We start from the raw sequence: 13,633 nt of genomic DNA, 5'->3' as shown, positions 1-13,633 counted from the left end.
AATCAGAAACAAAAATCATAGATTTAGAGTTCTAAGTCTATCAGAATTTAGTTCTAAGTAACTGCTGCTTCTCAGCGCCAGGGACCTGGGTTCAATTCTGGCCTTGGATGACAGCCTGTGGAGTTTGCACATTTTCCCCGTGCCTGTGTGGGTTTCCTCCCACATTCCAAAGATGTGCAGGTTAGGTGGATTGGACATGCTAAATTGGCCCTAGGTTTCAGGGAGATAAGCAGGGTAAATGCTTGCAGTTGCAAGGGTAGGGCCTGAGTGGGATTGTTGTCCCTGCAGGCTCGATGGGTTTCTATGAATGGCAGACCGCAGCAAAACATATTTATGAAAATATATTTAAGGACTAAGCCTTTGTGAATACAGCTTACTCTTGTATTATTGCCTCGAGCTACCTGGGTGTTACCCACCCTTAATGGGAGATTTGAACCCTGTATATCGAGCTTGAATTATTTGTCAGCAAGAGTATTATGATCTAGTTTTATTGCAAATGGATTTTGTGATATTGCCCGTCAACACTCCTCATGTGTCACAGATGTTTGAAGTGTGAAGGTCACCCATACTTACTGTAAGTGGCTGAATCCCTTAGAGAGTTGGTTTAGCTTAGGATAAGGATTCCAGTCATTTCATAAGATGAAAGAAAATTTGTTCAGTACTCCTTATGCATCAGTACACTTAACACAAGTGAGCAACAGGACTGAAATAATAAACTTGCATTATTAATTTAAAAAAATATATTTATAATAAACACAGAAAACATGTCAGCTCTTCCATTGTAAACTGTCTCGTACTTTCCCCAAAATGGCCTGGCCACCTTCTTTCTATACAATGTTCTAAGCAGAGATCCAATATTAAATTCACTCAGTACATCTTAGCTCCAAATATGACTTTATTCATTGGTAAGAGAAGTGGTGATTGAATTTTTAACTCTGATACTTAACTGTAAATAGATGTAACTTAAATATATGATCAGCTGCTTTTGTACACCATGCTTTAATACTCGTTGAATTCATGGGTTGCTTAGAATTTGGGTCAGGAGTTTCATGGCTGCATGCATGCCTCCTTATATGTATTCTAATTCCCAGAGGCTGTGTGTGTCACACTGCAACATCGTTCATTTAACGCCCATTTTGGCAAGAGCTGAACTTTTTTCTCTCTCTACCCGCAGGAAGAGATCAAAATTGAGAAGACAGTCGTGTTTGTGGATCCTTTTGAAGAAGCAGATGTTTTGGTAAGTGCACGGAAAAAGATAATCACAAGCTCAGACGCAGACATCTTCTGCTTTAAATCTGCCAGAGCTCACTCATAATGGCAGTAAATCAAGAACGATAACATTATTTAAACACCTGATCGGACATTGCGCCCCATGAAAGTTGTCTGCCTTTAATGGAACATTGATCTCTGTTCCTATAGCTTATACTGTAATAGAAACACCTTCTTTAATCACTTCTCCCGAGGAATGCCAGTCGTGACTCAGTTGGTAGCATTCTTACCTCAGATTCAAAGGTTATAGATTCAAGTCCCACTTCAGAGATTTGAGCATAAAAATCTTGGCTGACTGAGAGAGTACTGCCCTGTCAGAGGTACCGTTGAGATGCCAAGGGCCTGTCTGTTCTCTCAGGCAATCATAAAAGTCTCTAAAAAAGAGTAGAGGAGTTATCCCTGGTGTCCTGCCCAATATTTATCTTTTGAGGCCAAGATACAATAAAGAAAGGACCTCTAATTATGCAACACCTTATCACATCCTCAGGACATCCCAAAGCAACTGACATCCAGTGAATATTTTTCACATTTAGTCACTGTTGTGGAATCAAGCACAACACTGTTTCGGAGTAACGTACATTGCAACTAATAGGAAGAATGTATTGGATGGCAAGGATGAAAGGGGGACAAGATGTGGCATCAAAGACCCTCCCACCTCTCCCTCCACTATTATAACTGATTGTCTTTATCAAATTGTAAGTATGATTAGTGGATGTTTCAGGTCTCTCAAAGGCTTTGGATGCTGGGAGCAAAATTAAGTCCAGGTGAAATATTTCATTGACAGGACGTGACTTTATCGAATGCCCTCACTTATATTTATACAGTGGGCAGAATTTTATGATTTTTATTTTGGGCAGGACCCACGGCATCAGAGCCTGCCTCGCCAGCAACCTCAACCCCTGACAGAATAAAACCCCTGACACGCGTTCTGAATAAAAAATTTTAAAAAGATCTCCCCAATGAAAACAGGGAGATCCACAGACACTGGGGCCGCCCCCACCTAAAACCTCCCCAACGGAGGCACCCCCTCCTCTCCCACAAACACGTCTTTCCCAATGGGAGCCCCCCAGCCCTGCCCCCTGGAAGTGCCCAGGCATGACCCTTTCTCCCTGGGAGCTGTACTTACCTGTGTGTTCCTGGTGAGGATCATTCGCCAGGTCCCTGTTGGTCCATACCTGTTGTAAACCCCACTGACGTGATGTTACGCCAGTGACAGGGGTACTCCGTAGGTGAGGGGATAATACAGCGGGGTGCCCACTAATGATATTTAAATGTATGGTAATTAGGTTCCTAACCTTTCATGGTAGGAACTCCATTACGTCATTGGAGGGGAGGGGGGGGGGCAGGGAGAATGTCAGTAGGAAATCCCTCTGACATATAAATTGTTTGGGGACTCACATTGGATTCCTCGCCCCAACCGGCTTTCCTGCCCAGCAAAAACAGGGGCAGAAATTCCCCTCCACCAGTACCTTTCCCAAGCTGCTTCACGTGAGCCTTATCAAACATGGTTAAATAGATTGTCTCTATGTCCGTCTTAATGGAAGAATTAGAGACTGAAATTTTAGAGAGAGAATTCCAGAGCATAAGACCTTGTCAGCTGCCAAAGACAAAGTAATTGAAGTTCAAAAACTCGAGGCCAGAATTGGTGGAACTCAAAGGATTGTCAGGCTGGAGGAGATTACAGAGATAGGAAGGTGAGGCCATGGTGGAATTTGAAAATAATTAAGAGAATTTTAAAATCAGTGCTACTTAAATGGGAAACAATGTCGGGGTGATTGGTGAATGGAAAATGGTGCAAGATGCAGGCACAGAGATTTGGATGACCATTTATGCAGGATCCATTCACAGAGGATTGAATATAGCAGGCCAATCAGGAGTGTGTTGGATGTGAGATGACAAAGAAATGAATGAAGCTTTCAGCAACAAATGTGGAGTTAGAAATTTTTAATAATGACACAGAAATGTCGGGGTCAGTTATGTCTGGTTCGGGCTCAGTCAATTGCCAGCCAGAAGGATGGAGTCAATGGCTAGGGATCAGAGTTTGTGGTAAACTCCAAAGTAAATCTTGGTCTTCCCAATATTTAGTTGGAGGAAATATCTGTTCATACACCAGATAAGCAGTGTGACAATTGAAGGGATTGAGAGAGGTGATGGTGGGGTAGAGCTGGGTATTGCGCACATGTGGAAACTAACACTGTGTTCTCAAATGGTGTCACTCAGAGGTAGTTGATATGAGAACAAGGAGGGGGCCAAGAATAGATCCTTGGACACCAGCTAACGGTTTGGAAGTGGGTAGAGAAGCCATTGCATCTGGCTATGACTGGACTAAACAGGAATGGAAACTGGCAAGTGCCATCCCAATCAATTAAACAATAGTCGTGAGGCTTTGGAGGAGGATGGTGTGGTTAGTCATGTCAAAGGCTACAGAAACAATAGGAAGAATAAGGAAGGATATTTGTCACAGTCACACTGGATGTTGCTTATGACTCTGACAGGAATAGTCTCAGTGCTGTGGCAGAGAGAGGAACCAAAATGGTGGGGTTCAAACATGGAATTTCAGGATAGATGGACACGGATTTTGGGAGGTGACAGCATGTTTAAGGACTTTAGAGAGGAATGGGAGATTGGGGATGGGGTAGTAGTTTACTGGGACTGAGGGGTCAAGAGCTGATTTATTTTTTGGGGAGAGGTGTGATTATGAGGACCGTGAAGGAGAGGAGAACAATAGCTGTGAGAGAGAGAGAAAACTTCAGCTAGCATGAGTCAGGAAGGGAAATTAGATGGTCAGCAAGTTAGTGGGAGTAGAGTCAAGGGAGCAAGAGGTCGATCTCATGGACAAGGTAAGGTTAGAGAGGTCCGGTTTAGGGCTAGAGCGGGGGAATCTTAAGAGCAAGCTTCAACTGGTGGGCTGGGGAAGGGGGAAAATAGCAAAGACAGCTGAAAGGATGCTCTCAGTCTTCCTGACATTATGGAGGTGAGGGTGGGGAGGCAGGTTTAATAAAAAGCTTTGCAGTATAGAAAAGAAACTGGAAATATCTTTACATCCTGGAATAATGACCACTTTTGGCAGATGCGAGCAGGGCCCCTGTATGTAGACCAACCATACCTGGTGGTAAATGACTAAACCGATTGTCCACTGTATCCATTCAAATCTGTTATGAACTCTGCATAGTGAACTCCCATTCCACTCATTTCCTTCCTTCTGAGTAATTAGCTGTCATTTTATTGTGTACTAAAAATTGTTTTAAAGAGGTGCTACCTACATCAGACTTCCCTTTAAAACCAGATTTTATAAGAATTATGGTATAGCTGAATATATTTAGATTTTTTCCAATTAAACAATGTACAAGTGAGGTTATTGGCCATGAAAATTCTCCCTCAGTGTACCCGAACAGGCGCCGGAGTGTGGCGACTCGGGGATTTTCACAGTAACTTCATTGCAGTGTTAATGTAAGCCTACTTGTGACACTAATAAATAAACTTAAAATTAAACTTAAAACTTATTGGAGGAGTTTTCCGAGTGTTTCTAAGCTGAAAGTGTGGAGAGCTAAATTGGCCTGCACAGTTGAAGTACTCTGAGTCACTGGCAATATCTGCACTTTAGTTCCTTTTCATTGCCAAACTTGGTAGCTTGTAATAGACATTTACCTCCAACGGTGTCATCAGCACCTACTGCATGCTAGGCATGGTATTACAGAAGTTTTGCAGACCTTTTCCTACCAAGGAGGAGAAGAGCACCATTATTTTTCTTACCAGTGCATCACACAACTTTGATTCAGTGATGTGTTCCAATGAAATTCAGGTTGTTTCATTATATTACCACAGAGAAAAGGTTTGCCAAATATTTTAGAACAAGACACGGCCTTTTTTAAATTGCATCAGTCCGAAGGATAATCGCAATCCATCACAACTGACTGATCACAATCCCTTTTTCAAAATTTAAGTTTAAACTTTATTTATTAGTGTCACAAGTAGGCTTACATTAACACTGCAATGAAGTAACTGTGAAAATCCCTTAGTTGCCACACTCCGGTGCCTTTTCGAGTACACTGAGGGAGAATTTAGCATGGCCACTGCACCTAACCAGCCTGTCTTTTGGATTTTTTCAATCCCAGTGCTTTTCTACCCTGGAAGTGATTTAGTCAGGAATGACTAACTACTTTCATCGAAGAAACACAAAAGGTCTTTCTAACTTTCAGTGAATCCGGATGAATCCAAATTGGTAACTGGAACTAGCCCAATGAACCTCCATTGATTTCAGCACAGAATGCTGACACTCAGTGCATTAGCTTGCTGCCGATTGAGGACATTAACCGTTGTGACTACAGGATGAGTGTTGTTGGATATCACAGGGTGAAAGCAATGTCCTGTGGAGTTGGATATATGCAGGATGAAAGCATTATGCAATGTGTGAAAGTTACATTACCAGTTGCTTCTTTGTTGTCAGATTGAAAAAGAAAGGGAGGAAGCTCGGAACAAGGAAGAAGAGGAAAAAGCCAAAGCAAAACCAATTGTGCCGAAAAGCAGTTCAAACGATGCCCCAAAAACCTACCGACAAGGTGTTGGTAAATACATTAATATGGGAGCTACGTAAGTGCCGTTTTCCATTTTCAGAGCACCTAAAATCTCTAAACCTTCACATCAAATGAACAGGGTTCTGGGAAACTCGGCATTCATTTCAGCAACAAATAAAGCAAGCGTCATCGAGATCAGCTCGCAGTTTGAGATCACACGCTAACAGTCTGATCCTTTCAGCTATTTGCATTTTCTTTATTAATAAAAACATTGGCCACAATTCTCCCAGAACATTGTTCAGTGTGGTCTCCGGTGGGAAACACGGTGCGATTCCCGTGAGTGGGGCAGCAGGCTCCCGATCACAATCCACCCACACTTACACATTTCGTTGGAGGTTGGGTGACTTTTGCCATGAAAGAGAAGCACAGGACCCAAAGACGCTGGCAAGACCAAGCTGCTCAAATTGGAAAGGGCGCCCCAATCTCAAAGTGAAGTTGAAGGTTCCCCGCACCTCCCCCACCCCCCACAGACACCACAACCCCACGCAGACATGGAGAAAACACCCCCAAACCCTCGACCATGGAGGGGCAACCTTCCCCCTACCCCCCAAGTGAATGAAACCCCATTGTGGGAGTGCCTATGACCCCGTCTCCTTAAGCACTCCCTTCAGGACCCACCCCTTTCATGCCTCACTCTCCATCGTGGCCAGTAGAGATTCCCACTGGTTTCACGTTGCGCCAGAGGATGGGAGAATCGAAGGGGCCCAGTGAATTTGGCTTAAAGTCGAATCTGAATATGTTCATGCAGATTTAAATGTGGAAATGAGTTCTCCCCAGTGCAAGTTCCGTTATGTCCCTTTCGCGAGAGTCTCCGGCTTTAATGTGATTTGCCCCTGTGCAACAGGTCTGCCTCCTTCTGCACTGTAGGGATTCTATGATTTATACTAGGCAATCTTCTTTGCCTTACAGTACCCCAACTCCACAATGGATGTGCTTAAGATCCAAGTACTTGGTTTATCTATTCATTGGTTCCACCTTCAATCCATAAACTTCCTTTTTCAATTATTGAGATGAGTGTAAAATATATATTTTCTACTGATCTTTCCCATTGTCAAAGGCCTTTGGAATTTCCACAGGGATTCACCTGTCTTCTCGATGAGACTTTTTTCCTGCTCTTCAGTGGAGATTCTGTCGCTATGAGACAGGACAAGGACAAAAATTTGGATGTTACTTACTCCATAACCTCTAATACTCTTCCGCAATAAATTATGAGATCCAAAAAAACTGAAACTGCATATGTTAGAAATCTGTAAGTGCCGGAAATGGACAACAGGTCAGGTAACCTCTATCAGAACAAAAGACATATGTACGCTTCGTTAAAATGGGCACGGTGAAAGCTACATGACGTGTACACTGACCTGCATGTGTTTCCATCATTTTATGATAGGATAACAGATGGGCTGACCTGCAATAATTTCACATCACTGGGGCAGACACTCTCAGATTTGAGTGTCGTAGCCCTGACTCCACATCAGTCACCCCAAGAGTTACACAGCAAGAGCTCCTTCATCTTTGCTGTTCAGGACCCTCCACTGGCTCATTTTACATTGAAACTGCAAACACTTGAGGTGGAATTTTCCCGTCCGGGGGGGGGGGGGGGCGGGGGGGGGAGCAGACCATGTAAAGGTCTGTTGACCTCGGATGGGATTTTCCGCTCTTGGGGCGAGCATGGCCGGAGAATCCCGTCCTTTATTTCACAACTTTGTTGTGCTGGTTTTCCCACAACTAGATTCTGTGTACCCTCCCTCCTTCAGCCAGAAGCACAGGCTTAGTGTGCTAATATCCTCATTTTGGTACTTTGACTGACCAGTGGGAAGTGTTTTCATAGCTTATCCATCACCATGCACTGCCCGAGCTGCCCTTCCACTTGACATGGAGCCTCAGTCCTTTTAGATACAGCACTTTTGCATGAAAATGAAAAGTTCCAGAAGCACAACTGATGATTTATTATATCTACAGACTCCTTATTATAATATGCCTCGATAAATATGCCTTGAGCAAGTGACATTCATCTAGTGCTTTTAACACAGTAAAATATCCGATTTCACAGGGGTGCATCGACCAGAATTTAGCACCGAGCTCCCAGTGCTCCCTCTAAGCTAGGCAGTTGCACAGCCACAGTACTATAAACAAGCTGTGTACAACCAGCATTTGCTTTAAGAAGCTCACGTGTGCAGCCACATGGCGCACAACTGTCTTGAATGTACCGCACAGATGCTGTAAACAGGCAGCGCTCGACAATAAAGAGTTAGAGGAATCCTGGCAAACCACTTCAGGGAGGTTTTAGGATAGATGATCAAAAGCTTTGTCAAAGAACTTGGTTTAAAGTTGCATTTTAAAGGTGGAGAGAACCCAGAGTGGTTTAGGGCAGGAATTCTAGAGTTTTAGGGCCCAGGCAGCTGAAGACACAGCCACCAATGGAGGAGCAACGAAAATCAGGGTGTTGCATGAAGCCAGCTTTGAAGGGGTGAAGAGATCTGAATGTTGTCTGGTTGGAGCAGGTTACAGAGATAGGAAAGATTGAGGTTATGAATTAATTTGCAAACAAGGGGGAGAATTTTAAAATCAAGGCATGCAGGTTCTGTTGCGGCTGTCGAATTTATATTTTGATCTCCTCCCTCTTTGTCCCCACCTCTCTCTTTTCACATCTTTTCTTTTTCTGTATCAGAAAACGAGTGGCAGGGGATCAAGACAACAGCCCCTCCACCAGCAACACCAAAAAAATCAAAGGAATCACCGGCTTCGGCAATTTCAGCTCATGGTAGAACTGGCAGCAAGCTGCAAATGAGCAAGTGAAGAGAGCGACAGCAAGCAGCAACGCCACAAGATCTCGCTCACGTTCAAATGATCTAAAAATTCCAGAGGTTGTAAAATAAGTGACTGAATTTCTATGAAAAAAAACTCTTTCTCTCATAACTAAACATAGTGTGATGAGGAAGTATATCCCTGAGTATCTTTGTTATGCAATAGTGAATATGAGAATGTAATTGTTGCATTTTGTTTCCTTGATGATGGACCAGATTCTTAGGTTTGTTGAAACCTCAGCTGCAGATGACCAGATCAGCTATTACTTGTCCTTTTTAAAAAAAGATAACTTTTCCCTGAGCTGCTTTAATGAAACTCAGTTGGATTCCTAGCTGAGATGATTCATCCTTTTGGTGTGTGTGATCCCGTTGAGTTCAGACTTCCTCGTAAGGAAACGAAGCAGGTGTAAAAGAACATTGCTCATGTGTTTGCTTCACTGAACTGGGTAACTCTGGCGTTGGTTCTGACAAAGCAGCTTACTTTGCCTTCATTAAATTGTTGAAAAATGACAAAGAACTCTTCCTGTTCCAGTGACTTCATCCACTTTGCTGAGAACTTCAGAGCTCAAAGTGATTACTGAGGCAATTGTAATAAGTCTTAATCTGCTTAATGCCCCAAAATGGTTCAGATTTATGTGGTAGGATAGAAAGTTGTCCACTTGCATGAATTTGAGTATACACTCTACTCTTCTGCTTCAACACCTTCAGTGCTAAACTCACCCAGAGGCAACTCGTTTCTGTGTGGGTTTCCTCCAGGTGCTCTGGTTTCCTCTTATTCCAGCTTATACCTGACCTGCGATCACTAAAGGTATGCACATTAGGTTGATTGGCCCTGTTAAATTGCCCCTAAGCGTCAGGGGAATTAGCAGGGTAAATATGTGGGGTTACAGGGATAAGGCCTGGGTGGGATTGTTGCTGGTGTGGGCTCGATGGGCCGAATGGCCTCCTTCTCCACTGTAGGGATTCTATGATTCACCCAGTGCTGCGAGATTGCATTTACATTCAAGGTGGGACATAGATTTTAAGAAGAAATTTGAGGACGGCACGGCACCCAAGGTGGTTAACATTGCTGCCTCGCAGCACCAGGGACCCGGATTTGATTCCGGCCTCGGGTCACTGTCTGGAGTTTGCACGTTTTCCCCGTCTGTGTGGGTTTCCTCCGAGTGCTCCAGTTTCCTCCCACAATCCAAAGATGTGCGGGTTAGGTTGATTGGCCATGCTAAATTGAGCTTAGTGTCAGGGGATTACCAGGGTAAATCTGTGGGGTTATGGGAATAGGGCCTGGGTGGGATTGTGGTTGGTGCTGGCTCGTTGGGCCGAATGGCCTCCTTCTGCATTGTAAGGATTCTATGATTCTAAGAGAGGGCTGTTGACTAGTCCACCTTGGTGAGTTACTGTGAATTCTGCAGATTATATATAATGCAGCTATAATGTGCCAGTCATGAAGAAAGTGGATATTTTCCCTCTAATTCTCGTTGACCTCAGCTTGGTTAGGACACCTTGGTGCCACACTCAGTCATATTCGACCTTGATTTTGAGGGCAACTACTCTCACCTCTTCTCCACCAAACAACACTTACTTTCATGTTTGGATCCATGTGATGCTTGGATTTTAATTAACTGGTTTATTGGTATCACATCATGGTCCCCTTGAGGACTACTTCCATCTCTTTTTGGGAACAGCTAATAGGACAACAATTAGCTGGGTAGACTTTGTCCTACTTTTTGTCCTGGACAATCTTGCACATTATCAGGTAGATGGCAGTGTCATAGCAGCAGCAAAATAGCTTGGATGGTGAACGGGTATTCAGCAATGCCGCCCGGATGTTGTCAGGATCCAGTCTTGGCTGTGTAAACTGAACTCAAGCACCTCTTGTCATGAGGGGTTTGCCAAATTAGTTGAGCATTGGCTTTTATGATAGTGTGTGTGTTAGGTAGATGCTGAGCAGAATTGTTCATTCACAGCCACCTTACCCTTCTACCATTGCTCATGTGCTGGCCTGTAAACATGACTTGTCCTGCTGGATTATTAACACAGGCTAGTTCATTTAATTCAATTCTTTCATTTATGTTTGCTAAATATATCCATGCTATAATGCAATGCAAATTCTGAGATGGACTAGATTTGAACCTGTACTCGGTGCACACATGCGTACATAACTTCCAGTAGCTACATTAGGAAGACAACTGTTCTGAGAATTCATACAAATACAGCCGCTATTTACAGTAGGGTTCAAAGACATATTTCCACCTGTTGTCTGAATAGATCAAACTGCCTAGACAACCAAATTGAATAGAATGAATCCTAAACAGACGGTCAGGAACTGCATCTTGGACTAAAATAAGCCTTTGCACATTATACTACTATGTGGATTCCCTACCATGTGAAGACGCAGCTAGCAGTAACTAACATTTAAAGCGGCTGAAAGACTCATGTGCAAAAATATTTCTAAATATATATACGTTTTCTTCTTGTTGATGATATGATGAAAACTGTTTGCCATGGACTCAAATGAAAAATCAGTTTGGAATATTCTGAATCAAGTATGTAATGAGCAACTCCATGCCACAAAACTAACAACATTTGGCACTAGATCAATAGATTATTCACTAGCTTATACCTGACCTGGGACCACTAAATGTAGATGGTACCCAAAATTGCATTCCTGTCAATTTGATGAACTCAAAATTTATCGAAAGAAAGTTACATGAGTAAACGTAGTTATAATCAAACATGGTGTAAAATGTAGAAGACTGATTGTAATTTTGTTGTATGTAAATTGTCAAAGGTAGCTATTTATGGAACGGAATTTCAATTTCTGAGGTTTCTTCTAGACATTTTTCCACAATATAAAAACCTTTAGCTCAGGATGTACAACAGAGGGAGTCTGTTGTTTATTATTCTTGTTTTGGATGTAAACATTGCTGACAGGGCCCGAATTTGTTGTCCAACCCTAATTCCCTGTGAAAACGTAGCGGTGAGCCACCTTCATGAACCGCTGCAGTCCACATGGTATAAATACACCTAGAGTGCTGTTACAATGGAGTTCCAGGTTTTAGAGACAACAGCAGTGAAGGAACAGCAATATAGTTCCAAGTCAGAATGGTAGATGGTTTGAAGCGGAATTTGCAAGCTGATGGTGTTTCCTTGTGTCTGCTGCCCTTGTCCATTTAGGTAGTAGAGGTCTTGGTTTGGAATGTCGCTTGGCAAGTTGTTTGGTTCCAAGTTCAGCATTTTGTTGTTTAGTCTGGTTTCTGATGGTACCTTTGTGATACTTCACTGTTACCCTATCACAGGAAGGGATAAAGGCTCATTGGGCTGAACAGGGCTGCCTTGCAATCTGGATTGTAATTGGGTTAAATGGTGGTAACCAAAACCACATGGTAGAAGTTGGCTGGAAGGGAATTGTATAGGTGAAACACTGCCAAGCTGGTGAGAGAGCTGGGATCCAGATCTAAAAACAGTGACACCAAAGATTGATAACATCAGTATTCTCAATGGCGGACAATGACAAGGCTAGCAAAGCAGTTTCCAATATTTGAAAGCAGCTGTGGCTGCAGCACTATGTAGCTCTGGTTTAAATACACAGAAATTCAGTACAAACGCAGCATGTATCCATCGCATACTTTGCTCTGTGACTGTACCGATGGCTAACACCTTAATTATATCTGTTTTCTGCATGGTTTGAGTGAAAGCCCAGAACCAGGTATCAGGCTCCTGTGCAGTATAGGTGAAGATTACCCTACCTGTAGCATGTACCCTGAAGGTGTTGAGCTCCTTAAGTGCTAGGTATGGGGGCTATATATGCTACTGTCCATTTGGACTCAGTCCCAGAACAGAGAGAAATAAACTAAGTAAACTAAACAACATTCCTGATGGACATTCTAACATTAGATCTTGGTTCAGTCTCAGGGCTTGCTTAAAAATCTGAAAACTAGACACCACTGTATCTGCTTAGAAAGGAGACACTTGCACTTCTATTTCTCCTGCCGTGTTCTTAAGCCATCCCCCAAAAGCCAATGAGTTAATTTTGAGCTAACCGTTATTGGTCTTGGAGTCAAATGTGATAAGTATGATGAGTGCAGCAAGGCCACAGAAACAGCAAGTGATCAGGTAATCTGACAGTGGTGTTGGATTCAGAAAGGGGTTAGCCAGGAAACCTGGAGAATAGCCTACTGTTGTAGAAATGAAATCACCTTGGGATCTTTGCATCTACCTGTGCAAGCAGGCAGGCCTCAGTTTAACCTAACATCCGAAAAGGCTTCACCTCTGACAATGCAGCACTCCTTCATTGAGTTGTTAGCCTAGCTTGGCTGTTCCAAGTCTTAGAATATGCTTTGAGCATATAACCTTCTGATTCAGAGAAGAGCAAATTGTGAGCCACGTAGCTTAAAGGTGATGCTGTTCTTTTGTCTTTTTTTTTAAACACATCGGTATTTGTTTCTCATCAATAATTCTCTCCATGTGATCATTTAAATGAAGCTCTTTGATTTAATGGTCCAGTCTACCAAGATTTAAGCGTGATTGAAATTTCCAATTTATTTATTTTAATGAGCTTCTTATAAATCTGTCTTTCAAATAAATTTGGTGCATCTATTTATTCATAAGAATGCTAATAGTCTCATATATCACCAAGAGACGAAGTTTGTTGATGCTTACTTTGCCAGGGAGAGGAAAATGTGATCCTTGTAAAGTCTTTGCATTTTAATTGTTGCACGGCAGTTATGTTAGAATTCTCAACCATGGTAAAATTAATTTGAATCACTTTCAGATTCAAATCAGCATGCAGATGTTGAGGGAAAATCTATGGAATTGGTTCACCAACCAAAACTATAGCAGGAAACTCCAACTTAAGGAATGGATTCATTTATACTTCTGGTAGTGAAGAAAATTTCAACACTTTATATGTTTTGGAGTTGAACTTTTATTTCTGGTTGATCTTAAATTAGATGATTCCAAGAGCTTACCAGTTACATACCAGCCTTT

General features: G+C 42.6%; 1 protein-coding gene across 2 annotated transcripts in view; it reads left to right on the top strand.

Moving 5' to 3' along the window:
• ppil2 (peptidylprolyl isomerase (cyclophilin)-like 2) overlaps positions 1–9,149 on the top strand; it is a 350,538-nt gene extending 341,389 nt beyond the window's left edge. For both annotated transcript variants that reach the window (XM_078226847.1, XM_078226848.1), the window contains exons 18-20: positions 1,175–1,237; positions 5,717–5,859; positions 8,512–9,149. In XM_078226847.1, the coding sequence (XP_078082973.1) occupies positions 1,175–1,237; positions 5,717–5,859; positions 8,512–8,608 (303 nt within the window). In that variant the 3' untranslated portion in view covers positions 8,609–9,149. The remainder of the gene's footprint in view (positions 1–1,174; positions 1,238–5,716; positions 5,860–8,511) is intronic.
• The last annotated feature ends 4,484 nt before the right edge of the window (positions 9,150–13,633 follow it).

Source organism: Mustelus asterias, chromosome 13, assembly GCF_964213995.1.
Source record: "Mustelus asterias chromosome 13, sMusAst1.hap1.1, whole genome shotgun sequence".
Lineage (NCBI taxonomy): Eukaryota > Metazoa > Chordata > Chondrichthyes > Carcharhiniformes > Triakidae > Mustelus > Mustelus asterias.
The sequence above is the reverse complement of the archived record's forward strand: the minus strand, read 5'-3'. Positions and strand labels throughout refer to the sequence as shown.